The 27887-nt window shown below is 48.3% G+C and overlaps 2 protein-coding genes across 4 annotated transcripts in view; both read right to left on the bottom strand.

Moving 5' to 3' along the window:
• The window catches only part of LOC127382597 (gallinacin-13-like), a 592294-nt gene that overhangs the window by 348889 nt on the left and 215518 nt on the right, over nucleotides 1–27887 (bottom strand). The window contains exon 4 of one of the 3 annotated variants that reach the window (XM_051614427.1): nucleotides 1320–1331. The exons of the other annotated variants lie outside the window; for them this stretch is intronic. The gene's annotated coding sequence lies outside the window, so the exon portion shown is untranslated. Of the gene's footprint in view, nucleotides 1–1319; nucleotides 1332–27887 lie in introns of those variants that run through there. 3 annotated transcript variants of the gene reach the window in all.
• Nucleotides 2872–27760, bottom strand: FAM167A (family with sequence similarity 167 member A). The gene is made up of 3 exons (XM_051614418.1): nucleotides 27435–27760; nucleotides 18489–19030; nucleotides 2872–6389 (listed from the first exon to the last, which is right to left on the bottom strand). Exons 2-3 carry the CDS (start codon nucleotides 18858–18860, stop codon nucleotides 6126–6128), a joined length of 636 nt encoding a protein of 211 aa, XP_051470378.1. The 5' UTR covers nucleotides 18861–19030; nucleotides 27435–27760; the 3' UTR covers nucleotides 2872–6125.

The raw sequence follows: 27887 nt of genomic DNA on the forward strand, positions 1-27887 counted from the left end.
ATAGGCTTTCAATTTTAATCCACCTGCAGGACAGGCTTGTGTCTTGAAGCCCAGCCCCAGCAGCTTCCAGGGTGGCAAAGGACATGCTGAGCATGCCGAGGTGCTCACATCTGAAGGGCCAGAAGTTTCTCAGCCATATCTCAGACTGAGCAGCCACAGCATGGGGCATTCCAGGTCTTGTTTTCCATTTTGTAATGAGATAATAACTGTTCTAACTATCTTTCTGGGGTGGTAGGAAGGAGGTCACCTTTGCAGGCCTCTGCAGAGAACTGTCAGCAGTGTTCCTGCTTCCTGTTGAGTTGCCTCCTTAGCTACCCAGGCTGCAAGCTTAAGTGGTTGAGGGAAACTCCTTCTACCTCCCTGAGCAATCCCCATCCTAATGGCATTTTTTGGAGCAGCTCTTTCCTGCCCCCATTGTTGCCAGAGAGGAGAGACAATGATCTAAGAATGCAAAGCTCTTGAAACCCCTCCAGAAAGCTGCAATCTATGAGCAGCCTGTTCCAGCTGGCAGAGGGAAGTTGTCAGTGGAAAAAAAATATTGTGCAATAACCCTCCCCCTCCTCTTCCCAGGAGAAGCAGGCAGGGGGGTGGGACACAGAGCCACCAGGGACAGGAGGTGTTGGGGAAGGGGAAGCAGTGAAGCACTGGGCATCTTCCACCAACAGCCTGGGGCTTGGGCATTGCAGACCTCTCACTGTGGCTGACCCAGAGTGTTTTGCAGCACATTGAGATGCTGAAGGCAATGGTCACCAGGAGGGTTTGGCTGCCCTGAGGATCAGACCACAGAGCCTTTGCACCATCTGCCTTTTGCAAGGATGGTGCAAGTCCAGGTCTTGGCTTCTTTGAATCATGGGTGCATGGAGCTGGTCTCTTGGTCCTTCTTCATAAAATAGGTGGAAATAATGAAAAATGACAGCTTGAAGTCAAGAGTTTGTCCCAAATCTGATAATTGCTTACCTTAAAATCCGCATTCAACCATTGCAGCTTGGGGCTCAGCTTTGCATGAGTGAGTGTGGCCATCTGAGGGCCAGGTGTGTCCCCTGGTCAGAGAAGTGAGTGAGAAGACAGTGGGACTTTGAGCAACTTGGTTTCCTGGGAGGTGTCCCTGCCCATGACAGTGGACATGGAACTAGATGATCTTTAAGGTCCCTTCCAGCCCAAACCATTCTGTGAGTCTGTGTTACTCAGATTTCCAGATTTCCCAGGTAGCACAGAAGTGGCTGAAAATTTTGGGAGTGGTTTGCACAGCTTTGGTTCTGTTCCTCCTTCGGGGGACTGCACAGAGCCTCTGAACACCAGTTGGGTTATAAGGGGTAACTTCTCCATGAGGTTTGGGCATGTCTTGCTCCCTGGTGCATATCTTCTCAGACACAGCACTTGATTTTAAAACAAGCAGTGAGGGAAGCAAGTCTGACTCTGGTTTTGGTGTGTAACCTGCCACCTTCTCCCTCAGTCTTTTTTTTCTTCCTCCCCCTGCCCTTTCTCTCTTCCTTAGTCTAAAATAAAACCCCTTTTACAGACAGCATCAACCTGTGAAAAAAAACTGACAAGGTGCTGGGAATCCTCCATCTGGGCTTTTTTTCCACTCTCACACACATATATATATATATATATATATATATATATGAAGAGGTTAGACAGTGATAGCTGAAATAACAAGTAGCAGAGGCAATCTGAAAATTCAGCCTTTAAGTCCTTAAATATATCATTCCCTGCCTCTCCTGGTGTAAGTGGGACCTATCAGAGCATTTTATCTCTATTGAATTTCATTAAGAGTCTATAGGGAGGCAATTTTGGGAGATGTCAAATAGGAATCAGTAGCTGATTATACAATAGCACTTTGCAGTGCCTGAAGAGTGAGAAATGAGACACTCTCCTAGGAACAATAACCCTTTTCATTGTTGCTGCACTGGGGCTGTGACAGATGAGCAAGGTCTTCTTCCTTAGTACATCATGGTAGATCCTGCCAGGGAGAGTGGCCAGCTGGACGAAGGTTAAAATGTATAAAATTGCTTTGTGCTTCCTCTTAATTGACCCAAAGAAAATCAGAAACCAAGCAGGGCCAATGTATATTTAGCTGCTTTCTTCATGCTGAAAAATATCTAGAACTTTGGGTTCACTGAAGCTGTAGGGATTTGGTCTAGCTGGATATGTGGCTGATAACCACTGGAAAGAGAAAGTGGAAATGTTTCATTGAGGTTATTTCAGGGAAAATAATTTGACTGTTCATTCCAAAACAATGTTTGAATGAACATGAGGTGATAGTGGTTTCAGTTTTAATTTAGGACTTTTAGAACTGTTTTAAGTAAAAGCAAAATGTAACCAATTAAAATTCTAGACTAACTAAGCCCATCTTTAGTCTTAATTATTCACATGGACTAGGCTCAAACTTGCTCTTTGACTTCAGCAAGAAACATGTCTCACTGCTGGGTGGCTTTAGACAACCCTTAAGTCAACATTCAGTAGATCCCTGCTTCAAATAGATGGACCAGCAGCCATGAATGCTCCAGGTGGAGATACCAGGGCCTTGATTTGGTGGTCCACACATGGCCACATTAAATGGTATTTTCAGGATGGATCCCAGAAGTGTTAAACCTGATTGCCACCAGCCTTTCTCTGCAGACACCATAGGTCATCTAGGGAAGGAGACAAGGCTCTAAGCTACTTGTAGGAGGAGAGGAACTGGCACTCAAGGACATGAATCATCTCGTTGCAGACAGCTGAGAGCTGCAGGCTCCTTTCTTGGAATTCTGTGGTGGGAGCAGTGATCTGTATCCATGTTTCTCAAGGCCCATCCAACCTTTGGATCACTCTTTTAATTATTTTTTTTTTTAAACAAAGTTCAGCAAAATTAAGACATACTTCCACATATTTTTCTTCCTTAACCTGGTACATTTTGGAGTGCCTGGATCCACTTTTGACTCAGTGGCTGACTAACAAAACAGTACCTAACATAAAAAGAGGGGTTTTTTTATTTCTTTCCCATCAACTTTTGCCCAAATATGTAAGTGCTCCCACCTTCATTCCTTCCCCTCTCCTCCAGACTGCAAGGCAGAGCAGCTGCTGATGGAGCTGTAAGGGTGTCCCAGTGAATTTCCAGGGAATTGGGGTTGTTTAGTCTAAAGAAGAGGAGGTTGAGGGGAGACCTTCTAGCTCTCTACAGCTATCTGAAAGGAGGTTGGAGCGAGGTGGGGTCAGTTTTGGTCCCACGTTACTGGTGATAGGATGAGAGGAAATAGCTTCAAGTTGTGCCAGGGGAGGGTTAGATAGGATATTAGGAAAAAATTCTTTACTGACAGAGTGGTCAGGCACTGGAAGGGGTTGCCCAGGGTAGTGGTGGTGGCATCACCATCCCTGGAGGTATTCAGAAAAAATTGTGGATGTAGAACTTCAGGACATGGTTTAGTTGACTTGGTGGTGTTGGGTGGATGGTTGGACTTGATGATCTTAAAGGTCTTTTCCAACCTTAATGATTCTATTATTCTATGATTCTAAAAACATGAGTGGAAACCTTGCACACCTGTGAACCTTGAACACACCAGACCGGAGCATCCTGAACTGCTCTCCAGGTAGAGCTGGAGCCACTGAACGCAGTGAAAGACCAGAGGCAGAAATCAATACAGACACAATTTTATAATTTAAAAATTGTGCATTTTGACAAGCAGCTGGCAGTTTTAACTCATTCCACTTAATGCAGAAAATACATGTCTGGAACCCAGACGTCTGATATTTCTAATGCCACATATAATGACCTCCTAAGACTGTGCTTGTACTAAACTCCTGCACTTGGCTACCAAAGGCAAGTCGACCCTGTAGTTGACTCTAGCTGATCCTAGAACTGATGCCCCTCTTCCAAGGCATTATTTTCACTCAGAAGACATCGTTACTATCTTTTAATCAAAATTTCCTCTGAAAAATCAACATGTGGGACTTGGATTGACTTGTTTTATTATTAAAAAAGTAAACAAAGATAATTTTAATGTGTTTTTTTGTTTGTTTTCAAGATGTCCATGGGGAAATAAGGCTATTTCTCTACTAGTAAAATAGACAGCACTGTGGTTGGTTGTTGTGTCCAGAGGCCCACTGAGAGTGTGGCCACAACCCAATTAAACCTTCACAACCTGGGCAGCACAAGATTTAGTACCCAGGCATGGCACTTATTAGCTTACTGGGATAGATGGAGCTCCAGTGACCATAATACCTCCTTCCTTAGCAGAAAGAAAGGATATTCAGTGAGCTTTGAAATGAAGAGGGAAGCATCACTGAGAGGTTATGTGCTATGGGAGATGAAGGATTGAACTCAGCTCCCGAGTCCCCTGCCAGTCCGCAGCCCCATGTGGCTATGAACCCCTTTGTGATGTTAATTTGTTCCTCCCATGAAGATCTGTGGAGGCAAATGAATTATTTTTCTTCTCTGCATCAACCTAACCTCGCTGTGGAAACCCCGAGTCTTCAAGCCTCCCTGTGTCTTCCCAGACAAGGGAGAGACCAGATGGATTCTGTTTCACATCACATTTGGGAACAAAGACATAATCCAACACTCAACCTCCTAGAGGAGCTCCCATGCACACATAAAACAACTTATGCACACACACAGCTCACAGACACAGTCGGGTATGGGCACGTCAGCACAACCACACAGCTTTCAGCTCAGCACTGCTTTGCACCTTCCTCCCTCATCCCCAGGGCTTGGGCTGGTGCTCTGTGGACACAGTCACGTTCACTCAGTTGCAGATGTTTCTGCTCTGGCATGTGGTAGAGAGCAGAGTTGTGGTGATGGGTTGAGAGGTTGCACCACACTGACATGGTCAAGAGAGGTATTAGTACAAGAGGGGGAGCCTAAGGCCACCCACACTCCCTCTAGACAGCCTGCCTTGGGTGCTAAGTGTCCCAAGATTGCCATGGCTAGATCTTTTGAGTCCCATCCCTTGATGGGCTATGCCACTGATGTCTCTGCCCTCCATGCTACAAACAAGCAGGTGTGCAGCTGTGTGCACTGAAAGGCAAGAAAATACAGCATCCATCTTACGTCCTGCCAAGCAGGGAGGGGATCCTGCGTTTGCTGCAGGTCCAAAGCTCATTATATCGAGATTTCTCCCTTTAATTTTACAGTCACACTTTATCTTCTTTATACAAATGTCCCTTTTCTCCTCTTGAAGTTCCCTTCTCTGATGGATGTGTGTTGCTACAGATCCAGGATTTGCTGGTGCTGCTGTTGGGGGAATGTCAGCCTGGGGTGACTTCTCTGATAAGAGATGTCCAGGGTGTAAATAACCTCCTTTGTCTTACTGCTTGTAGGGGTTATATTACAGTGTCTTGTGGCCACTGTTGACTACAAGATCAGAAACACATATTGCTCTGGGTATAATTTCTAGGGCATACAGGTGACTTTTGACTGACAGGAGTCCATGTATAAATCTGTCCATGATTTGTCCATAGTCTATACCACAGGCAAAATTCAGCTAAATTAGCTGGATTCAATGGAGCAAGTCAACAAATGCGTCTTCTCACCATGTCTTGGGGACATGTACCATTTAACCCATAGTCCCTCACCTGCTGGGAGGGCTCTTTTCCACAGGAAATCAGCTTTCCACCTGAAATAGCTCCATGGACCCTGTGCTTGGGCCAGCAGAGGCTGAGGATTGATGCCCAAGGAGACATCCATGGAGGAGAGTGACTTATTTTCTGAAGAGATGGCTCTAGCCTGAAAGGAGGTACAGGGGAAGGGGAAAGGGATTTTGCTTTGTTTTTTGACTGCTCTTCACCCCCTTTTGATTTTTGAGTACAACCAACCACACTGGAGCTGCATCTTCTTGGTTACTTGGGGAGGAAGAGAAGGAGAAGAGACTTTGCAAAGGAACAGGCTAAGAGCACATTTTAGGTTCAGATGCATTCCACGCTTCCTCCTTGCAGGTCCTGTCTTCCCAACGAGCATCTCTGGGCCATCTCAGTGCCCAGCTCTGCTGCTCTACCCTGCCACCAAGACCCGCTGTGGGTTCCCTTTTTGCTCCTGTTCCCTCTCTTACTCTTTGGCCTCTTTTTGCCCAGCCACCAGGCAGAGAGAGCCCTGGCACTGTCCAGTCCTCTCTCTCTTTCTCCCCTATCCTTCCCTCTTCTTCCCCCCTTCAACACAGTGAGAACCGGCGGGAGTTGATGTTCATCTTGGTGACTCCGATGAGCTTGAGCGGCGTGGAGAGGCTGAAGGAGTTGACAAGGGGGAAGTCACAGAAGAGGTCAGAGAGCTCATCCCTCTCCTCCAGCTCGTACGTGGCATCGTTGAGCATGCGCTGGTGCAGGTGGCAGGTCTGCTCGATCTTCAGCTTGTTGATGTCACTGCGGAGGCGCATGAGCTGCCTGGCCAGCTGCTGGTCCTGCAGGCGCATTTCTGCCTGAAACACAAGGTGGAGGGTGGGGAGAGAAGAAGGTGTTGGCAAGGGCACAACAAATATGCTCATCGTGCTGTTCCCTGCTGATGGAAAATGTAGCTTAACTAGAGATCCTACCCGGCTGTAAAGAACAGGAAGAGACACGAATCTTCCAAACAAACAACGCATCCCAGTCAAAGACCAGCTCAGGATGGTGAATTTTTAATGTTCAGGAAGTCTGTGCCTGCTTAGGTTTTCAGGAGCAGCAGGAAACTGGAATTAAAGAGAGCCAAGCCAAGTTCTTGGCTTAGATATTCATCAGAAAAGCTTCAGAGCCTCGATCTTAACCTTAAGCAAAGTCCAAATTAATTTTGCTCATAAGGGAGCAGCCAAGGTAGCAATTGAAGGTGGAAAGGAGCAATTAAGAGAACCCCAGAGAACAGATCCCCACACATTCAGCTCAGGTTTCCAGTCTGCATAAATCAGAGATGGTTCACAGCAGCCAGGAACGTGGCCCTCCAGGTCCCCTGTGGCTTATCTTGCTGACTTGAAGTGGCTCTCGGGATGGGACCTCCATGGTTTCCCACAGGAGAGAGAACAAGTATCCCGCAGGCTAATGAGCTAAGTGTTTTGGAGGGTTTTTTTCCTTCCCTGGCACCTGACTTCAGAAGGTGGAATATTCAGAAGTGATGAAAGATATATGGTTATTTTTAATTGGTTTGGTGTTGTTTTTTTTTTTCATTATTAGTTTTGAAATTCCAGCTTCTAATTAAGCAGAAAATTTAGTGCCACAGGATATTGACGGTGGTGAAGGAAAGAGGTGAACATTTGGTGCAAGAATCAGCCTTTATTTGGAAAACAGAAGCAGACAGAGCTAGAACAGCAGACTTTGAGAAGACAATCCCCATGTCTCACCCAGCATCCCTCCTCACAGAAAAGCAACAAACCACAAAAGCCACAAAGGAAAGAGAGTGGTGGGAGAGAAGCTGAACTGCTCTTAGCAAACCGTGTAGCTGAAATCTCTCTCTAAGTGCTGGAGACAAGGAAGGAGCAAAACTGGCTGGAAAGCTGTTCTACATCTGCAGCAGTGAGGTGTCCTGCCTCTTTCCCTAGTGTTGCCTCTATCTCAGCTCATGAACTAGCACTGGAAAGAGTCCCTTGGCACCCAGGCTCCTGATATTGTTTTGTTTGGGGTTTTTTTCCTCCTAATGCCTCTCTGGGTAAGTCCTGTCCTCGCTGACTTCTCGATGCATGAGATGATGCCCTGAGCTCATCTCCAGCTGCATAGTGCAGCTACCTTGACACCAAATCCATCCTTTAACTCTCTCCTTTGATTTACATCACTGGCTTCTTGGCTCCTTGTGGTTTGAACAAGCTCAGAAACAGAACCAGACTTCTTATGTAGCAAAACATCAAATAACACATTGTAACAAAGTCGGCTCCTGGATTAAAAGCTCAACATGAGCTGGTAATATCTGTTTGCAACCCAGAAAACCAACTGCGTCCTGGTCTGCATCCCCAGCAGTGTGACTAGCAGGACAAGGGAAGGGATTGTCCCCCTCTGCTGAGCTTTGGTGAGATCCCTTGCAGTGCTGGGTCCAGTTCTGGGGCACCCAACATAAGAAGGACATGGAGCTGTTAGAACGAGTCCAGAGGAGATCACAAGGATGAACAGAGGGCTGGAGCACCCCTCCTACAAAGACAGGCTGAGAGAGTTGGGGTTGCTCAGCCTGGAGAAGAGAAAGCTCTGGGGAGACCTTAGAGCACCTTCCAGGACCTGAAGGGGCTACAGGGAAGATGGGGAGGGACTTTTGATAAGGGCAGGGAGTGACAGGACAAAGGCAGATGGTTTCAAGCTAAAGAGGGGAGATTGAGATGACATCCTAGGGAGAAATTCTTTGCTGTGAAGGTTGCAAGACACTGGCCCGGGGTGCCTGGAGCAGCTGTGGCTGTCCCATCCCTGGAACTGTTGAAAGCCAGGTTGGATTGAGCTTGGAGCAACCTGGTTTAGTGGGAGGTGTCCATGGCCATCTCAGCGGGGTTGGGACTAGATGATCTTTCACAGAACCATGGGAGTTGGAAAGCACCTCTAGAGATCTTTTACTGAAGGAAAAACAAATCAGTAAAAGGAAAAGTGGCTTCATCCTGGCTCAAACCAGGACAATCACCTAGATCAATGCCCCTGCTGAAGCTGTATCCCCTAGACCACATTACACAGGACTGCGTCCAGGATGGTCCTGAATGTCTCCAGAGAAGGAAACTCCACAAGCTCTCTGGACAGCCTATTCCAGTGCTCTGTCATCCTCACAGTAAAGAACTTTTTCCTCATGTTCAGATGGAAGTTCCTGTGTTCCGGTTGCCCTTTGTTCTATTGCTGGACACTACTGAAAAGAGTTTGGCTCCATCATCCTTACACTCACCCTTAAGATATTTATAGACGTTAATAAGGTCTTCTCTCAGCCTTCTCCTCTTCAGGCTAGACAGTCCCAGCTCTCTCAACCCTTCCTCATAAGAGAGATACTCCAATCCACCAGTCATCTTTGCTGTCCTCTCCAGCTGGACTCTCTCCAGTAGTCCCTTTTCTCACTTGAACTGAGGAACCCAGAACTGAACACAGTACTTCAGATGGGGCCTCGCCAGGGGAGAGTAGAGGAAGATGATGATCTCCTTCAACCTACTGGCCACAGTCTTCCTGATGCTTCCTAGGATATTATTAGCCTTCTTGGCCACAAGGACAAAATGCTGACTCACTGTTAACTTATTGTCTACTAGGATTTCAAGATCCTTCTCCTCCAAGCTGCTTCGCAGAAGGTCAGCCCCTAAGGTCCCTTCCAACACAAACCATTCTATGATTTTATGAAAGTCTCTCCACTTGATTGTGAGCAATGTCCTGGCATCCTTTGAGCTGAGGCCAGTGCTCACGGTCCTAAGCAATTCCTCAAAGGATCTCTTCAGGAGTGAACACAGTGGGATTCATCCTCAGTAGGCGTTTGGGATACAGCCACCTTGTCTGGATTTTAACAGCATGGGTGTGGTCAGACCATACTAGTTTGCTTCCAGGCCTGAAAATGAGCTGTTTAGTTTACAAGTAGAGATGTAGCTCTGGGGGTGGGGATTAAATTTATTCCTGGTCTGGTGGCTCGTAAATGAAACTACAGAAGGAAAAGAAGGAAGGAAATTTCCCCTCAAGAGGCTCAACAAGTGGCCCTGGTATTTCTACATGAGACCTTTCTGATACATGGGCAGCTGCAGCAAGACGGTCAACCAGAGCAGCCTTGGGGTTGCTCTGGCTTGTAACGCAACCCCTCCTCCTCCAGGCAAGGCCTCCAGAGACTTTGGAATTGGCCCTTTACAGCATTGCCAGTCCCACAGCAAAGTGAAGCAGCCACCTTAGAAGGCTGAAAGGTTTGGAGGGAAGCCTGGCTCGGCTCCAGCTCCTTTTCTGCAGCGGTCAGGAAGCCTTTTGCAATCCCAAGCTCAAAGCCTAAACCGAGAGCTGACAGGAGCATAAGGAAAATTAAGCCAAGAAAAGCTTTTCTCATTCCTGCACCATCAGGGCACCCTGGAGGACCTTGCTTGGTGCTCTGAGCCAGCAACTGGACTCCAGCTTGGCTGCCTGGACGGGATTAAGTCACCTTTCTACAAATCTCAGAACGAATCTCTTTCTCTCCTGAAATCTGGCAGCACTGTGGCCTTTTACCTTCTTTGAAAAAACATAATTTCCTTGCAGATCTCAGATCTGCTGTGCCCCCAGCAGAGCAATGCCACTCAGCAGGTTTTTCTTCTCCCATGTGAGTTGCAGTGAAAAGATATGAATTTTGTTGATACTTTTCCCTACTTCACAACGAATGCTGCGACTTGACATTTTATCAGGAAGGAAATCGTGGGTTTTATTGAACTGACCCTTGGTTGTTCTTTCTTGTCAGTTTATCAAGCTACATAAGAAATGTCAACAAATGCTTTCATTAAATGCTTTGAGGAATGTGAGATTAAAGAACCAAGACCTAAAAGAGTTTTAAATTAATAACAAGGCCATTGTAAAGAGGAATGTTACTTGGAGATTGCTGTTTTATCCCTACAAGTCAACTTTTTGGCCATTTCTTGCTTTCCCTGTCTTTGGAGGAAGCTGTCTTGCTTTCATGCAAGCTGGAGGACAAAGTCCTGTAGGACATGTCCTTCAGGTGCTCGGTGTCCAGTCCCCTTTCTTCCCTCCATGAGACCTGCAGACCCCCTCACTTACCAAGCCAGCCATGTGGCCTCCTGGCCCATCTGTGTGGTGAGGGCCATGTGGCACTGGGCAGATGCATCACCCATCTACATTGATCACCAAGGCTTTGACATCATCTTGGACACAGCACACCTGCCTGTGCTTTGGGGCTGAACAGAGAAGCAGCAGTGACTGCCAGATGTGCACCATCAGCCAAGGCTGTCCCAGGGGGATAAAACCATTTCCTGCTCTCCAGGAAAGAAAGGTGGATGGGAGAGGAACAAAGACCAGCAATGGTTGACTAAAGGATGACGTGCACAATGAGGAGATGTCACAGGGGCTGAAGACTGTAACTTCTTGCATCCCCTGGGAGCTCACCTTGGCTTCCTGAGGTCTCAGGAGCATTTTGTGTGGTGACAGCTCCTATGCAGACAAGTCTGTTGGCCATGACTGGGTGGGGAGCAGAGCATGAAAGGCTCCACTGTGGGCAGGAAGGGTGGGCTGCTCTGCAGGGCACTGCTCTTCCTGCTTCTCCCTCTAGCTTGGCTCAAGATGTACACAGCCTGTCCTCCCTCCATGGACTTGTCTCTTCAAAACTTGCTTTGGTCAAAACCACACAATATTGGCAGAATTTGGGTCAGAATCCAGAAATCCTCATTCTTCTTCCCTTTCCTAGGGGTTTGTCCTGAGTAATAGAAACATTCACTCCATGACACACTGAGGACCTAACCATCATTAGACATGGTCAGTGATCTCTTTTTAAAAGCAGCATAGTAGGGTCATCAAAGGTCCACAAAACTTCCTGGAAAGAAATAACAGGACTACATGGGCCACATCTTTGGAAGCTGTGGGTTTTCTGCTTACACAGAGCAAGTCACTGCAAAGTAGCTCCATGCACCAGTTTGTTTGTGTGGGACAAATTCATGATCCCACACACTGTGTAATGTCCTAGAGAAACCCCACAGGGAGCACCCAACAGCAGATTATTATTTTACTTCCTTCAAGCCTCACGTGCCAAATGCAGGAACAGCCTCAGGTATGTCTTGCTCACACAAACTGCCCAACTCTAGCAGGCAAGAAGGTGCCTTTCATCTGCATGGCTAGAACATGCTGTTGGGGTGGACAAGATGCTGTTTTGAATTTCCTGCGGAGGGAGAGGGGCCCAAACCCACGTCCTTCCTGGCACAGCTACTGCAGCTCCTAGGCTGAATCACAAACCTGGACCACAGAGGCTCAAACCCTGGAAGGATTTTCTGTTTGGATTTTGCCTCAAAGTCTCCATAGGATGTTTAATATGGGGGAGTGAGAGAAAGTTTTGGATGCATCTTGCCAGCTGTCCAGTTTAGGTGGCTTAGCCCAAATAGGTCATAGTAGCTCTGGGTGGTGCTGAGACTTGTCCTCAAGTTTGCCTTAAACATATGGTCACTGAGAGCAAGATCAATAATGTTACCTTTGCCAGTGGTCCATCTCCCTGCAATACAACAGGGGGTTGTATCTGCAGAGAGAGCCTCACGGCGTGGAGGTGTGGAACTCCTTGGGACTTCTTCCCAAAAGTGAAGTGTCCCATGGATAGCCTCCCATTCTGTGGTCCATGAAGCTCAGGGTGATGGTCTGCAGAGAAGTGGCTACTCCCATGGTGCTAGTCCTTTTTATTTTTATTGTAGATGTGGTGCTGAGGGACACAGTTTAGTGGTGGACTTGACACTACTAGGTTAACAGTTGGACTTGATGCTCTTGAAGATCTTTTCCAACCAAAACAATTCTATGATTACATGATTTCCAAAAGATCAAAAGAATTTTAAACTGGTGCTTTCCTAACTAAGTGGATTCAAACATAAAACAAAGCAGAGGCTGGTTAGTCAGTCAGATCCTTGCCAAACACCTCAGGTAAGTCAGGTAAGTCTATGTTTTAGTTTGAGGCTTGGTCTTCAAAGGTGTTTAGATGACACCCTGTTGTGGTTATTTTTAGATGCTCATGCCCTTGTGTTGCAAACAACAGCCCCAAACAAGGTACCTGATTTTCTGCAGTGCCTGGGAGTTACATACCACCAAAGTCCACCTGACACCTGTAGAGCCTGATGTGGGTCCCAAACCTCAACCTTCTTCAGTGTTGAGTGTAGTCTGTGTAGAGTCCCCCAGAATTTATCAGATTATTGTTCCTAAAACCAGTTACCTTGGGTGTTTTTTTTTGTTAAATTAAGGGTTGCTAAAATGATTCCAGGGTTGGGAATGCTGCACTTAGGAGAAAGACCACTGTCTGAGGAAAAGCCTGGCATCTTAACATCTGGGTGAGTTGAACTGAGGAACATCTCAGTGGGGTAAAATGTGGGCTTACATAGGAGAAGAGCACGTAATTTCTCAGATGTTTCTGCAGTTACATCTCTGCTATGTGCATGAACCCACATCCACCCCATGAAACTCCCTCTCTCTCTCCACAACAGGGCGAATGTCCTTTGGGGACAGTCCTGTTCTGTTATCCTTAGGATAACTCCTAAATTGTGCCCCTGTTCTAATAATTTAACAGTAGAGATGACCTTGCTCTGGTGCCTCTGTTCTTTCATTGCTTTAAACACAAATGCAGACAAGCCCTTCTTGGACCTGCTACATAGCAGGGGACTCCCAAGACGGGCCAGTCTCCATCACCATATCCATGCTGTAAACTCCTTATCTCCACCTCCCAACAACCACAGAGCAATGTGCAACGAGGTTCATGTCAACAATGTTTTGGTGCCACACTGTTGTTTAAATTCACTTAGGTACTTGTTCAGCCAATATCAGTATCCCAAACAGACATAACTTAATAATTCTTATTTAATAATATTTAATAATAAGTGTCTGACCAACAGAGGGTAAGTGTTTTACTGTCAGACATTTGTGTCCCTCTTCAAGATTCTTTTCCTGCATTCTGGTTCAGACATCTCACATTTCAGTGCCAAAGATTGGTGAATTTGAGATGGAAAATATCTTCCTCTTGGGACAAAGTCAGACTTGTCCGAAGATGTTCCAATTCAAAGCAGAGTTTTGTAATTCAAACACTTTTAGGAGGAAGAGGACTTTTGAGGGCCTAATTTTAGACTGTGTAAAGAGGAAATCACAGTCTGGCCACTGTGATCTTTGGGTCTGTCACCTTACCCTGGCTGGTGATGGCCTTACTTTCAGCATAGGTGAGGAGCAGCCACACTTGACAGCACAAAGGCAAAGATGAGGGCAATGAAGAGGCAGGAGGAGCTGAGGAGGGAAGTGTTCCAGCCAGCCCTGGGGCGGTTCAGCACATGCTGAGTGCTGCAATTTGCTCCAACACCTTCACAGAACTTTTCAGCACAAAAAAACAAGGGCAGGAGTTTGCATATCTGAATAAATCAGCATCCCCAGGCGAGATTCTCAGCAGGTCTCGGCTGACGTGGCTGGCTAGAGCCTGGTGGGCATATGTCAGTCCTAAACACCAAGGCTCAGAGCTGAACGTGCAGAACCAGGGCCTGGGACAGGTCACATGGGGTGAAGGACCAAGAGCAGCAAATGCACATTAAGACCTTGGGTTTGTCCTTCACTTCTGAACTTGAGGAGCCTGAACCTGGCTGAAACTGAACCAGAGCACAGAGGCACAGAGGCAGCACTTCATGATCCTTTTTGTGTGCACTGGGTGTAATCCTTCAGATTTTACTGGGAACTTCAATTTTAAAGCTGAGCACTCCTGGACCATCATTTGACCAAGCAACTATCCCATGGCATGGCCATTCTGTAGCACTGTAGCCAAGGGGAGGTTTGGACATACACATACTACTAAATTCACTTTGTTTCCTCTGCTTGTTTTTGGCTGGGATAAAGTTAATTCCAAAACTGGGTGGTCCTGTCCAAGTTGAATATTGAGAATAGTCCCCAGCATGTGCAAACTCCTGCAGCTCTAACTGGCAGGGTGCTGACTGGTACAAGCCAAGCCATGCTGGGGCCATGCTATTGAAATAACCCAGCCAAAACCCACTGGTAGCTGGGAGGAGGGTTGCACAGTGTGGGGGATGGAGCTTCACACCCCACCTCATTGCATGTCATTCAGTAAGGGCATGGGCTGCTCTTCTTTCCTGGATAGAAATCTTCATGTACAACAGCTTTTGCCTTTCCATTGGACAGACTACTCCTACATACCTTAAACTGACTTCTCTTGAAGGACTGTGAGAAGGAGGATCTACCCTGCAGCAGGAAGAAGCTGATTTCAGCCGTTATGAGTGTTGGATCATTTTTGAATCACAGATTGGTTTGTGTTGGAAGGGACCTTAAAGAGCATCTATTTCCAATGGTCCCCTGCCATGGGCAGGGACACCTCACACTAGACCAAGCCCCATCCAACCTGGCCCTGAACAATTCTAGAAACGGGGCAGCCACAGCTTCTTTGGGCAACCTGGGCCAGTGTCTCACCACCCCCACAGCAAAGAATTTCTTCCTAATAGCTTATCTGAGGCCTGGAGCACCTCTCTTACGAGGACAGGCTGAGAGAGTTGGGGTTGTTCAGTCTGAAGAAGAGAAGGCTCCAGGGGGACCTCACAGTGGCCTTCCAGTACCTGAAGGGGGCCTACAGGAAAGCTGGGGAGAGTCTTTTTACAGGGGCTTGCAGCAAGAGGACAAGGGGCAATGGTTTTAAGATGAAAGAAGAGAGATTTAGGTGTGACATCAGGCGTAAATTCTTCAGTGTAAGAGTGGTGAGACACTGGAACAGGCTGTCCAGAGATGTTGTGGGGGCTCCATCCCTGGAGGTGTTCAAGGGCAGGTTGGATGGGGCTCTGAGCAGCCTGGTCTAGTGGAAGGTGTCCCTGCCCATGCAGGGGAGTTGGAACTTGATGATCTTTAAGGTCCCTTCCAACTCAAAACATTCTGTGATTCTGTGATCTAAATCACCCCTCTTTCAGTTTGAAACCACTCCCCCTCATGCTATCACTCCATGCCTTTGTCAAAAGTCCCTCCCCAGTTTTCCTGTAGCTCCTTCAGGTCCTGGAAGATGCTCTAAGGTCTCCCTGGACCCATTTCTTCATTCAGGCTGAACAACCTCAACTGCCTCAGCCCATCTCCATAACAAAGGAGGTGGCCTCCTTTGAACTCACTCCAACAGCTCCATGTCCTTATGTTGGAGGTCTCAGAGCTGAACACAGTACTTTCATCTCCAGAAAGCTGCCTGAGATAATCAGTGCTTGTTTGAGGTTGTGTGGTGCTCCTAGGTCTCTGTTCCCCTACATTAAATCAGAGCAGAAAGATCAATTTCCCACTTAGGGTGACCTTACCCAAGGTTTGGGGTGCTGTCCCCTGCCTGGCTGCCTGGAGCAGGATGCTGTCTGAGGGATGCCCCCCTTTCTGGCCTCTGCTTCTCTCTTAAATAAATATATAAATTTAGATATAACTATGGGAGGGCTGGAAATAGGGGATCTTTAAGGTCCCTTCCCACCCAAACCATTCTATAACCTTCTCTTAATCTTTCTAATTTGCTTTATTACCACAATGTGGGGATAAGGAAGGAAAAATCCTGGCTGTGTTGGGCTGTGTGGAATCTTGTTCCTTTATTTGAAAAGAAACTGGGTTTCACCCCTGAATGTAATGTGAAATGCATTTTTCTGTTCCAGCATCCTGTGATGTGATGGTCTCACTGTGTTCTCACTGTTTGTTGGCAGCTCTTGCCCAACAACAGTGACTCCAACATCACAGTTTAACTGTGTGGTCAGTCAAATACACACTCTCTCTTTTGGGGAAATTGTTCTAAATTATATGAGTCATGTCCAGATCCAGCAAAGACTGGTATAATTAAGAGGCAGGAAAATAGAAAGTGAGGAACAATTAGGGTTTGCTTTGCCCTTTTTCTTCTTTAATTTAAACTTTTATTTTTTGACAGATGGTGGTTTCCATACCACACCCCAGACTAAAGGGTAGAATCAGACTGAGACAATTGATACTTCCACCATGGGCAGAAACTGAAAGAACAAACGAATTATTTTAAAATCTGGGGCTCTGAGAAGGAAAATCTCCTTCTTACTGTCCTTCAGGCATCTTGACGTGGAGTTTACATCAAGTGCACTTTGAATTTAAGATTGCATCACAGATGCAAGCATGGACTCAGATTCAGGTTTCAGATCTGGAGCTGAGACTCTTCAGAGCACACAGTGATTTTAGGAGGTCAGCTCAAAGATCTTCCTAATAGTCCTGGGTTCCTGAAACACTGTACCTGCCTCATGAAAACCACGAGCCTGAGGAACCTCTCAACCACCAAAACATAACTTCTCTAGGGATCAGTCTAGCTGGGACAATACAGCAAGAACAACAAGGAGTTGAAAATAAATATTATCTGAAGCAAATAATTTGCAGAGAAATTTTTAGCACCTATTAGTTGTTGTTTTGCATTAGAAGTTTTTCTCAAAAGCTTCCAGTGTTTATCAAAAGCAGATTATTTGCACAGCAACATTTTCACAAGTGCATCTGAACTGTAATTTCTGCCCCAAACCTCTGGGACCCTCTTGCAAATATTTCTGCTGTCGACACAGTTGCAAATGCTGGTGGGACTCACAGGCAAACTTCCAATTAGGCAACAGAAACAAGGCCACATGATGCGAGTTGTTTCCAGCCATGTGGGCCAAAGAATAAAGGTTTTTCATTCCACTGAGGAGAAGAGAAGGATCACTGCAAGTGTGGTCTTGGTATCTGTTTGCTTCTACATTTTTGAAGAGCACTAGGGACCATTCTCCAGCCTTGAACACGGCTGCCCTGATGCAGTCATGTCCATCCTATTGGCCTCCTGTGGCCTCCACAAAAGATGTATTTCATCCATGATTCCTCTTGGGAATTATCCCCAGGCTGTGCTAACTCCTGAGCTGGGGTGGAAGCTGCTTAGGGCAGTACTAGTTTAGCCAGGCCAAATTTGTGCCAAAGAACATAATAACAGCACAACACATGAAAGATGAGCTTCCAGTGCCCACACTCTGTGTATTTTCTTAGCATAAGAGTAGTATTTTTGTCTTGTCTTCCTCTCTGTGAAACTACCAGTTCGTAACTACCAAAAATAAACGTATGTGCAAGACAGGGCTGAAGGCTGGGATGGGAGGAGGACAGAAATGTGGATCAGCTTCTAACAAGGCAGGAGCCAACAGACGATGAACCTGTGAGAGCTGCATGAGGAGGGGTCTGAGATAGGGTTCTGACATCATGCACACAGCAGAAAAAGGAACAGGGTTCATTAGAGATTTCATGGTCAGAACAAGGGGTTTCCACAACAATTTGAAACAAAAGGAAGCACTTGGCCTCGCCCTGCAGAAATGACCTGGGGGAAGCAGGTTACCAAGAGACCATACAGAGACTCATGAGTTAAAAATTAAAAATTAAAAAATAAGAGAATAAGAGAAACACAAGCACAGTGCTCAGCATATAACCTCCTGCTGGGGGACATCTGAAACCACCAACAGCCACAAGCTGCAAGGGCAGATCCAGGGGATGGATCTAATCACCCTTCCCACAGCCCTGACGAAGCATCCCTTTGTGATGCCATCTGAGCAGCGCAGCTGCACCAGCAGTGCCCACGTATTCATGGTGGGCTCATACCTGCTGTGTTCACCTGAGTGCTGAAATATAATTAGAGAAGCAGGGGAGGGGGCAAACTGCTAAAAGTCCTTGTCAGTGCAAGATACCTTAAGTCCCCTGATCTATTGGATCCCAGCCGGGGTTCTGAGATGATCCCAGCTCCTTCTCTGAGGCTATGGGTACTCTGACATTTGCCTTTTCCCTTCCCTGGGTTGCTCCTGATTCCACCAGATACAGAAAATGCCAGGATTGATTCTTGCCTTTCCACTCGGGGTTGAAGGCAGGTAGGAACAAGCTTGTTTCCTCATTCTTTTCCCCCCTACACCCCTTGAAAAAAGAATGATACCCAGCAGGGACAGGAAACCACTTACCAGTTCCTTCCTGAGCCACGTCAAAGCTTCATCAATGCTCTCAAAGCCACTTATTCTCCCTGAAGTAAGAGTCACCTTGTCCTGGACAGAGCTTCCATTGAGATGCAGCTGCACCTTCCTCAAGGGAACAGTGTCCCCAGTGGACTTTTTGTCCTCGATCACCTCCTCCACTCCTGCAGGCTGAGGGCTCTTCCATGCCTGCTCCTCCAGCTTTGCTTTCCACTCCAAGTAGGATGGGCGCCTGGTCTCCAGTCTCAGCTTCTCTGTCAATGCCTTGAGGCTCCTTAGGTGGTCATCAGGAGGAGCAGCACCTCCAGAGCTGGCATCCATGCTGTCCAGTGCCTCTTCTATTTGGATTTTGGGTAGAGACATTTTTTTTGGAAGTCAAACAGCATAGAGGTGTGCTGCAAAAGATCAGGGATGGAGGTGGGAAACCCTCAGGGCTGGACCAGCTCCTGTTGTGCAACAAGCACAGCCCCTCGGAGGACAGCTACAGTGGTGGTGGCTCTTGCTCCAGCACTGCCCTGGCCCTGGACAAATGCCTAGAAGAAAAGCAGAGGGTTGGATTCCAGTTTGTGAGGGAGAAGGGAGGGAGAAGGGAGAGATGGCTCTTGCTGCAGCAGAGGGAGGGAGAGGCACGGCGCCAAGGTGCTCCTGGGGAGCGTTACCTCACCTCAGCCATCTGACTGCTTTTGGGGCAGGAACAGGCAGGTTCTGTCTTTTAGGGAGGGTCTGGTTACCTGCATCTCCAGTCGTAACTCAAGGGGCCATGACAGGGTTGCGAAGGAGTCCGGGACACGTTCACAGACCCCTCTGGAACTGTATCACACAACCCTGGGGGTCAAGGTGTTTCTGTATGTTTTGGTTGCTGATTTCCTGGCTTGTAATCTTACATCTTTGCACTTGGGCAAAGCAGGATAGGATGAAATAAGACAACCCAAAAAATACCCAGAAGCATGGTCCCTGGCCAAGTGTGGGAGAAGCTGGCATGCGAGCACAGTTTGGGTTCAGATGTCACCCCTCAGAGAGACCTGGCATTGTGGTTTCCATCACTGGCCATGTCCAGTCTGCCTATTAGGAAGAGGGTCCCAGTGGTCCTCCTGAAAACACACTGGTGAAGGGCTAGCACTGAGGAGCCGGGAGCTTCCTCCCAGCTCCTCCTCCTGCCACTTCATGTAGACTCAGATGAGGTCCTACCCCTAGCTGGTATTACCAAAACTTGGGACAAAGGACTCAAACAACTCAGCAAGAGTTAAGCTCAGGCAGCTTCTGCATTCATTTGCTGGTAGGATCAGATAAGAGACTTTCTCAAGGTCATATGCTCATCTACGACTGAGCTAGGAATAGATCCAGAGCTCTCATCTACACTTTGAACAGAAAACAAAATACGTTTTTTGCCTGCCTGGTAACAAGCCCAGAAAGACCAGCCAGGACATTTGCAGCTTTCTAGCTGGATGCACTAAACCATGGTGATATGAGCTACTCAGCCATTCTCTTCCCTGCTATTTGTGCCCACAAAGACGTGTGTAACTCTGAAATCCAGGCCATAATTATGCCTCTCCATTTTTTTTCAGTAGGAAGATTCAATTTAAAATAAACACCAACACAGAGCAAGATTTATCCCACAATTGTGTGCAGGCACATGGGCTGAACGAGGCGTCGATAATGTACACACAGACAGTCTGGGGGTGGAGAATTAGTCATGTTGTGGTCTTGTTCCTGCTCCTATTTATGTTAATGAGAGTTTTATGGTGAGCGGGAACAAGCACAGATACTGTATCAGGTTGAAGCCAACAGTTCTTATGCCTGGAGCACCAACAACTTTCCATCTTCTGTGGAAAATTAAATCATATGGAGGGGAAAGCAGAGGGCTGCCTTGTCAGAGGGTCGGGTCCTGCACCAGCTCTTGCACGGATGCTCTGCAGAGCTGCGGGCATGTTGATGAGTTTCACTTGCCTCCAGCTCTAGCCTACCAAAATCTATAAACACCTAAAGACTGTAAAGACCTCTCCTGTGATTTTTTTCCTGTCCACTGAGATGGAGATTGCTAGGGGAGGCCAAAGGCAGCAGCCCAGTGGAATCTGCTGCAACTCCACCCTGGGCTACTGGATTTAGAATCATCGAATCACAGGATGGTTTGAGTGGGGAGGGACCTTTAAAGGTCATGAAGTCCAAACTCCCTGGAGTGAGCAGGGACATCTTCAGCTAGATCAGGTTGCTCAGAGCTCTGTCCAACCTGACCTGGAATGTTTCCGGGGATGGGGCATCCAGAGCTTCTCTGGGCAACCTGTGCCAGTGTTTCATCACTCTCAGTGTAAATGATTTCTTCCTTAGATCTAGTCTAAATCTACCCTCTTTTAGTTTAAAACTTGGTAACCCCTAAGAAAGATAATATTTTTATTGTTAAGCTGACTTTTCTGAATGCTACAGCTACAAAGCAGAGCCCCCACAAACTCCTTTGTCTTATGTCTTCAGCACCTACAAAATCCTCAGGATGGAAAACACCCTTGCTCTGTGAGCCTTGGCTGCAGCTCCTTTAGCATTTACAGCATTGGGCCATGAAAGCATGACAGCAGTTTGGAGCATCCCCTTTGCTCTCTCTCCCTCCTTGTCACCACCTCCCAGAAGCTGTGGAGGGATTTTATTTTCCTCCCCTAAAAGCAACCCCGATCCTTCACCTCCTCCCAGGTGCAACATGAAAGTTCTCCTTCAGTCTATGGGGACACCCAGGCATGTTTGTTGCCCAGCCTGACCCAGTTCAATAAGAGTAGAAAGGAGCAGCCTCTAATTTCCTATCAATACCTTGGACCTGGGTCAAATACCTGCTGTGGAAAAGGAGAACTGAAAGTGGTAAGCGTGAGAAAAATGTCTGTGTGTGAGGCTGTAATACAAACCTGTTTGCTGCCTGAGAGCTACACAATTCCCAGGAACAATCCTGGCCTCTGGCTCAAATCCCAAGTCTCCCAGCCTCAGGCTCAGTTTCCCCCTAGGCTAGCCTATGTGTAGGAATTTAAGGGATTAACCCTTGATTTGTCCTCATTATCACACTTGCCTGGCTCTAGGTATTGCCTAGTTAGGGGTAACAGGTGCCAAAATGAGGTGAGGGTGTGCTCACTGAGAACCTTTGCTCAGGGGTTTCCACCTTCTCTTACATGAATTCTATCAGTCCTGAAGGCACAAGGACACATCAAGTCACCGAGACACCAAAAAACCCTTACATTTCTTTGTTGGGTTAAGTTTCCATCAGAGAAGTCAGCTTACCTGACCTACCCTGTGAGCTGTAGTGCAAAGGGATTGGCAGAAGCACATGACCAGGATGGAGAAACGACAGGACTCTCAAGCTGGATTGGGTGTGAAGTCCTACCATGCCAAGACTCAGGGAGCTGGCATACCCTGAGGCTTGGCTTTTGCATGGTTGCAGGTCAGCACTGCAAATCCTGCTCTCTCCCACACCAGATACACTTGGTGAAGCTCACGGGGTGTCCTATGTTGTAAGAAACCAGGTCCAGTGGCACAACCTACCACCACAACTTGCCACAGCGGCCATTCCTCTGAGCCTGAAGCAGATGCAGAAGACTGTCCTCATCACACACCCTCCGACATCCCTACATGATGTGATCAGGAGACTCATGTGAACATCCCCTGACAGACCAGGTGGGATGAGGCAAGGACTAGAAGGCACAGGGATGTGTACACGGGTGTGAGCAAAGCTTTGCTTTCCCATCACTGAGGGTGGATAACAATAAATTCAGATGCTGTTCACTGTCAAAAAGGAGGTTGCACAAAGTGATTCTAGGCATAGCTCTTTACTCTGTGTGATTTCTAACATGCCTGAGAAGTGTTATAGATCTGTACCTTCCCCATCTCTCTCTGTACCATGGTCAGCTTTGAACACGAGGCATTCATGGAGCAGTGCTGGTTTGTACGTGCCAGACCAGAGCAGCACAGATACAGCCTGTTAAATTAAGGGCTGTAAATAAGGACACAGGGTGTTTTGGAAGGTCACAATCTGGGGAGTGAGAGGTCTAGGAGAAGAGAAGAAAGGAAAAAAAAAAAAGAAGAAGAAAAAAAGGATAAACAGGAAGGAAAAGAGAGGGGAAAAGCAGAATAGATAGAACAGGCAGGACAGAGGTGTGGGGAACAAATAATTCTGCTCCCTTCACTATTCCTGGTGGACTTCATCTTGCTGTAACACCATTTATTATTGCAGACAAGCAGCAGTGACTGCAAGAGTCTGCATTACTCTGCTTTTCTAGTCTCTGAGAAGAAAAAACAGCCCCAGCATGAGACAGAGCCCAGGCTGAGGGAAGTCACTTTGCAGGATGAAGAGATACACTTCTGGCATGGGTTAGACAGGGCAGAGGTATTGGTTCAGCTGTTAATAAATTTCAAAAAGCTCTTCAGCCCCTTTTATGCCTCAGTTTCCCTCTCCTTGAGTAGGCAGTTCATGCAACTGGTCTTCAGGAAAAAAGCTCTGAGGATCTTCAGGGATGTACAGAGATTCTCCCGTGGTATCTCTGGGTCTCTCCATCTCATTGGGGTCCCCATGCTCTGGCTATAATTGATGCAGGGATACCCTGGAGAGCCACAGAGTCTGGGACCTGATTTCCCTGACTGTTTGCAAGGATTTGCTCCAAAGGCTTGCATAGGTCACCATGTGGGCCATTTAGAGACCTCTTGAACCTACAGAAGAAAACTCTGGAGTAAATCACGGCTCCTAACATCGTCATCAGGTTCTACAGGTCCCAGTGGGTGGGGAGGACCCTGAGCCTGAAACATCAAGATGAAGAAATACTGAGGTGGAGCAAGAGATGGGGGGAGTGTGCAGGGAGAGCTGTATTTGCTTTCCTTTTCAGCACAGCAAAAAGGTGGGGATGGAGTGGGGCTGGTTGACCCCCCCTCCCCCCCGAGGTCTTCAGCAGGTTGGCAGCAGGGCAGCAAGGAGGAGATGCCTGTGCGAGGGGGTTGCCATAGCAATGGAGTAAGGGAGGCTGCTGCATGGTGGTGGATGGAGGCTGCTGAACATCCTCCAGGCAATGGAAATGTCGAGGCCTGGGGTGAGGGAAGGAGGGATCTGCATTGAAGATCTGCATCAACATCACCGCTTCCTGGAGGTTCCCTTTCAGGCTGGCTGCACATGAATTACCCCTTTCCCCATGCCAAAATGACCTCAGGAGAGGAGCTGCGGTGCTGTGTGAGCTTAGGCTCTTCCTCACCCTAAGGTCCCCTGCCACAGCCCCCCCAGCAGCACGTTGCTCTGCACAATGGTCCCACAGAGATGGAGAGCAAACTGCCCCCTGGTCATCCCACTGACTCAGGGGAGAGCTCATCTCCCTGGGTTTTATTACCCAGAATTTAGCCATCTGATCCCTTCCTGTAACACCTGAAAGCTGCTTTGGCAGAAAACTGATCTGGTTCCCAAATGCCTTTCTCTGCCCAATCTTCAGCCTCCCTCCCCCAAAAGGAGAAGATGCCAGCAGCCTGAAGATGAGCCCAGTCCTGAAGCCAGGACTCCCTTCAGGGCAGAAATAGGCACCATCAGGGCCCAACACTCTACCTACCCAGCATGGTTGGGGCAGGATGGAAAAGGTCTGTCTGTGTAAGGTTGGAGGGGTCTTGGCAGAGCCCCCAGACCTCAGTTCCCATTGGATATAGTGCCCATGGGGACCTCTTGGCCACACTCATGTGGGCTATGAGCTTGGTCCTGCTTCCAGCAGCAAGGTGAAGGCACCAAAGTGACCAAGCTGGGTATCATAAACACAAGTACAGGTCCAGGTTTGTGACTTTGCCTTCAGGCCTCCTTGCAGGGCTGCCCACATTAACTCTACCTTCACACACTCACAGACTCAGATTCCAGCCCTGTACATAACAAAAGCCCAGAGAGGAGCCAAGTTTCTGTCCCTGGGGTTGATTCATTATTTAATGCCCCTACAGGTGTATGGAGAGATGGTCACAGAGTTGCCCCATGCAACTGACATATGGATATAGGATCCAGTTTAACGGGGTCTTGAGTACACCTCAATATTCCTATCCCTTTACTGCCACGAACAAACCCCCAGAAGACCTCCCAGACACCTTGGATGCTATGGTCAGCAGCAGGGAAGCAGCCCTTCCTGCTGCTGCAGCCCTTTGGATGTGGACATGGGATTCACAGGTACAGGGGGGAAAGAGGGAAGAAGTGGAACTCTGCATTAATGTATGACCTGGAGCAGGGTGACGGTTCAACCTGGTACATCCTTCTGTCCAAATACCCAAATTTTCAGCATCACTACTAGAGTCAGAACCGACTCCAATCAACAAATACATCTGCCCCTTCCTGTCTAGCTACAGCTTATCCCTCATGCTTCCCCTGCACAAGATCGAGCAGGCTCCTCGCAAGGAAGCAGGATGGAGATGACTGCCTGCTTTACATGGATTCTAGCAGCTCTGTTTTCAGACCAGCTTAGCTTCCATTGATCAGCAGTCAGGTGGAAATCCTGCAGGAAGATGGGCATTGCCAGATGTTTGGCATTCCCGCAAACCAGTCTTCCAGTGAGTGGGAAGCATTTGCAAACTGGGAAGCTGGAAGGGGTCAATGCTCTCAGCCTATCAGCCAAAACCAGGTATAACTGCACTAAGAGGGAAAGGGACTAAGCAGCCAGCAAAGGCAAGTTTGTAACCTCTTGGTGAAGACACCCCATCCACCCAAGTCATCGTCTGGAAAAGTCTGTTGAGGTGACAGGAGCCATGGATTATGGGCCAGGGTTGCTTCTCTGTGCAGTGCCCCAGGGTCCAAGCAGGTCTTGGGACCTAAACCTGGAGGTGGCACGCCTAACCTGTCCTAAGATATGCCCCCGAAGGACCTGTGGCTTGGCAGAGCCAGTTCCTCTCCTTATTTTCCCTGCTGCCACCCCAAGCACAGCCACGTTTCTGCAAGCAAAGAGCAGACAGAGCAGGCAGGGACTCTGTTCCCGTGCAACCAGGGTAATGCCAAGGGCTGGGACTCCTTGGGAATGAGCAAGGGCAGGCTGAGAAATGCTTTCTTCCCAGGAGGCTGCTACAGGGAGTTATTTTTCCCTAAATGCAGCCTGGAAGGCAGTAGGGTATATTTTCCTTTAAAAACCCCGACAAAACAACAAACCTCTTTCTGGGCTTCATCTGCCCAGCACCAAGCAGAGACAAGCTCCAGGGCAGCTCCCACTCGAGACCCTGAGGCTCCAAGTTATAGTGATGGGGGGAGCAGGGTCAGCCTCCCCACCCCCCCCGGGCAATCCCCTAATCCCTTTTCCATGCTCCCTGTCCCAGCCAATTACCCACCTTGGCGGCTGCCCCAGCAATGATCAGACGAACCTCTGTCCTCGGACCTGCCTCCCCCCAGCTCTGAGCTGCACTTTGTTATTCAATATGATTTAAGGCGAGCCGGTTGCAAACAGTTCCTCACTCCCTTCCCCCGAAACTGCTACGTTACTCTGAAGCTGATTATTATTATTATTATTTCATTTGCCCCCCCCCCCCACCTCTTGCAGTGTCTCTGCTACATTTTGCAAACACCTAATGGCTGCGGAGCTTTTGCAAGCCCGGGAGAAGCCGGATGCCTCCCATTCTGGTTTCTTTTTGTGTGTCATACAGACCCCCCCCACCACCCCACCCCATGAAAAGGTAAGACTGCAATGGGCTTTTGAAAGCAGAGGAAACCTGAGATGCAAATAACAGTGACAGCCCCAGCATGCTGAAATGATGGCAGGCAGAGAGAAAACACACAGCAGCCAAAACCAGCTTGTTCCCACTGAAAAGTGGGAAGTCCATAGGATGTTGGGAATGAGCAGACAAAGCAGAGATAATGTGATACCAGCCAGGCACAGCTCCTCACTGGAAACAAGGCACTTGGTTTTCATCCATTTTACGACCTTCTCCTTCCACTCAGGTCTCTGGTATAGAAAAGCTTCCAAGGGCAGAGCAGTGCCAAATAGTACAGGGAGCACCACAGGAAAATAAGGAGGGGTCCCCCCAGCCCTGTGGGTGATGGCTGTGGGCGAGATGTCCATTTGCATGGGCTAGAGAGGGTGCAGGCTGTGTGATTTGGGGGGTGTGGGTGCAGGGCAGTGGGGTGCACTGGCAGGAGGCTGTGGGCTGACAGCATTATTTTAGCAATTAGCCCCAAGCTGTTATAAAGGGCTCGGAAGAAGTTCTAGGTGATTTTTTTGTTGTTGTTTTTTCCCCCCCTCTTTTTCTCTCCCTCAGTGTTAATATAAGCTGCAAGGGCCAGACCTGAGCAGGTGGAAACCTGCTCTGCTCAGCACACGGTTGCCTTGCCTGCTTGAGAAATCAAAGGTAGCTACACCCTGTGAAGCCGCCACGCTTTATCCCATTATGTCTGTGCTGCACAAGCCGACAAACCCTTCCAGGGCTCTTGCAGATCTCGGGGAGGGGGCAGAGGGAGCAACAGGTGATTGTCCCGAAACCTGGCCCAGACTCTTCCCTATTACACCTCAGCCAGGGCAGAAAAATCCTCCTGAAGGTGGTGAGCACCCCCACGCCGCCCTCGGCTCACAGCAAAATCCACGAATCCTCATGGTAAAGGAGAACTCAAACCCTGTCCTTATTTCCAGCCTGTCCCAACAGGGGAGCCACCATGCTGGCCATCTCCAGAGGATTTAGGCAAGGCAGGAGGTGGTGTCTGGGGGGACACAATGCAAGCCCCCAGCCCTACCAGGCTGCAGCTGGCACACCAGACCCCAGTGTTGAACTTCACGGTGCCTGGGGTCCCCATCACCCCCACCCTGATGCTCTCCGGGGACCTGGTCCTTGCTGCCACCCCTTTCTGTGGGGCTAACAGAGCTGGGGGTTCCCTGCTGCACCCGGCTGCTCTCAGGGATCTCCCGCCCTGGGTGCAGCAGGGTGTCCAAGGGTGCCTGTGCTCCCCCCCAAGCCCCTGCACGGCTGAGCCAACCCAAGCAACAAACTTACCGTGGACCCAGTCAGAGGGAAGATTTCACGGACATCTTGGCTCCCTCCTCATTCCTCGGGTATCCAACTTGGTGTTTGCAGCGTGGTGTCACCAGTGCCTTCAGGAGAGCATTTCAGCCTCCTCTCTGTCTCGCTTCAGAAATCTCGGTGTGTGTGTGTGTTTTTTTTTATTTAAAGGACTTTCCCCCCCCCAGCGGTTGCGTCAGGCCTGTTGCCTGGAGACAGGCGAGCTATTCCAGTTTGTGCTTTTCAGTCCAGATTTCCTGTCTCTCTTTCATTCATACCACCGAGCCCTGAACCTACCTCCCACCAAGCAATAACCCTGGAGAGACCTGAAAGGGAGGAGCTGCACAGCCTGGGTCCTAAACATCCTCCCATTCCGGCACCCAAATGAGGGAGGAGGGGCCTGGGTAAGAGGGATGAAGGGGTGCACTTGAGGGCAGGGATCCAAAG

Source organism: Apus apus, chromosome 3 (genome assembly GCF_020740795.1).
Source record: "Apus apus isolate bApuApu2 chromosome 3, bApuApu2.pri.cur, whole genome shotgun sequence".
Classification (NCBI taxonomy): Eukaryota; Metazoa; Chordata; class Aves; order Apodiformes; family Apodidae; genus Apus; species Apus apus.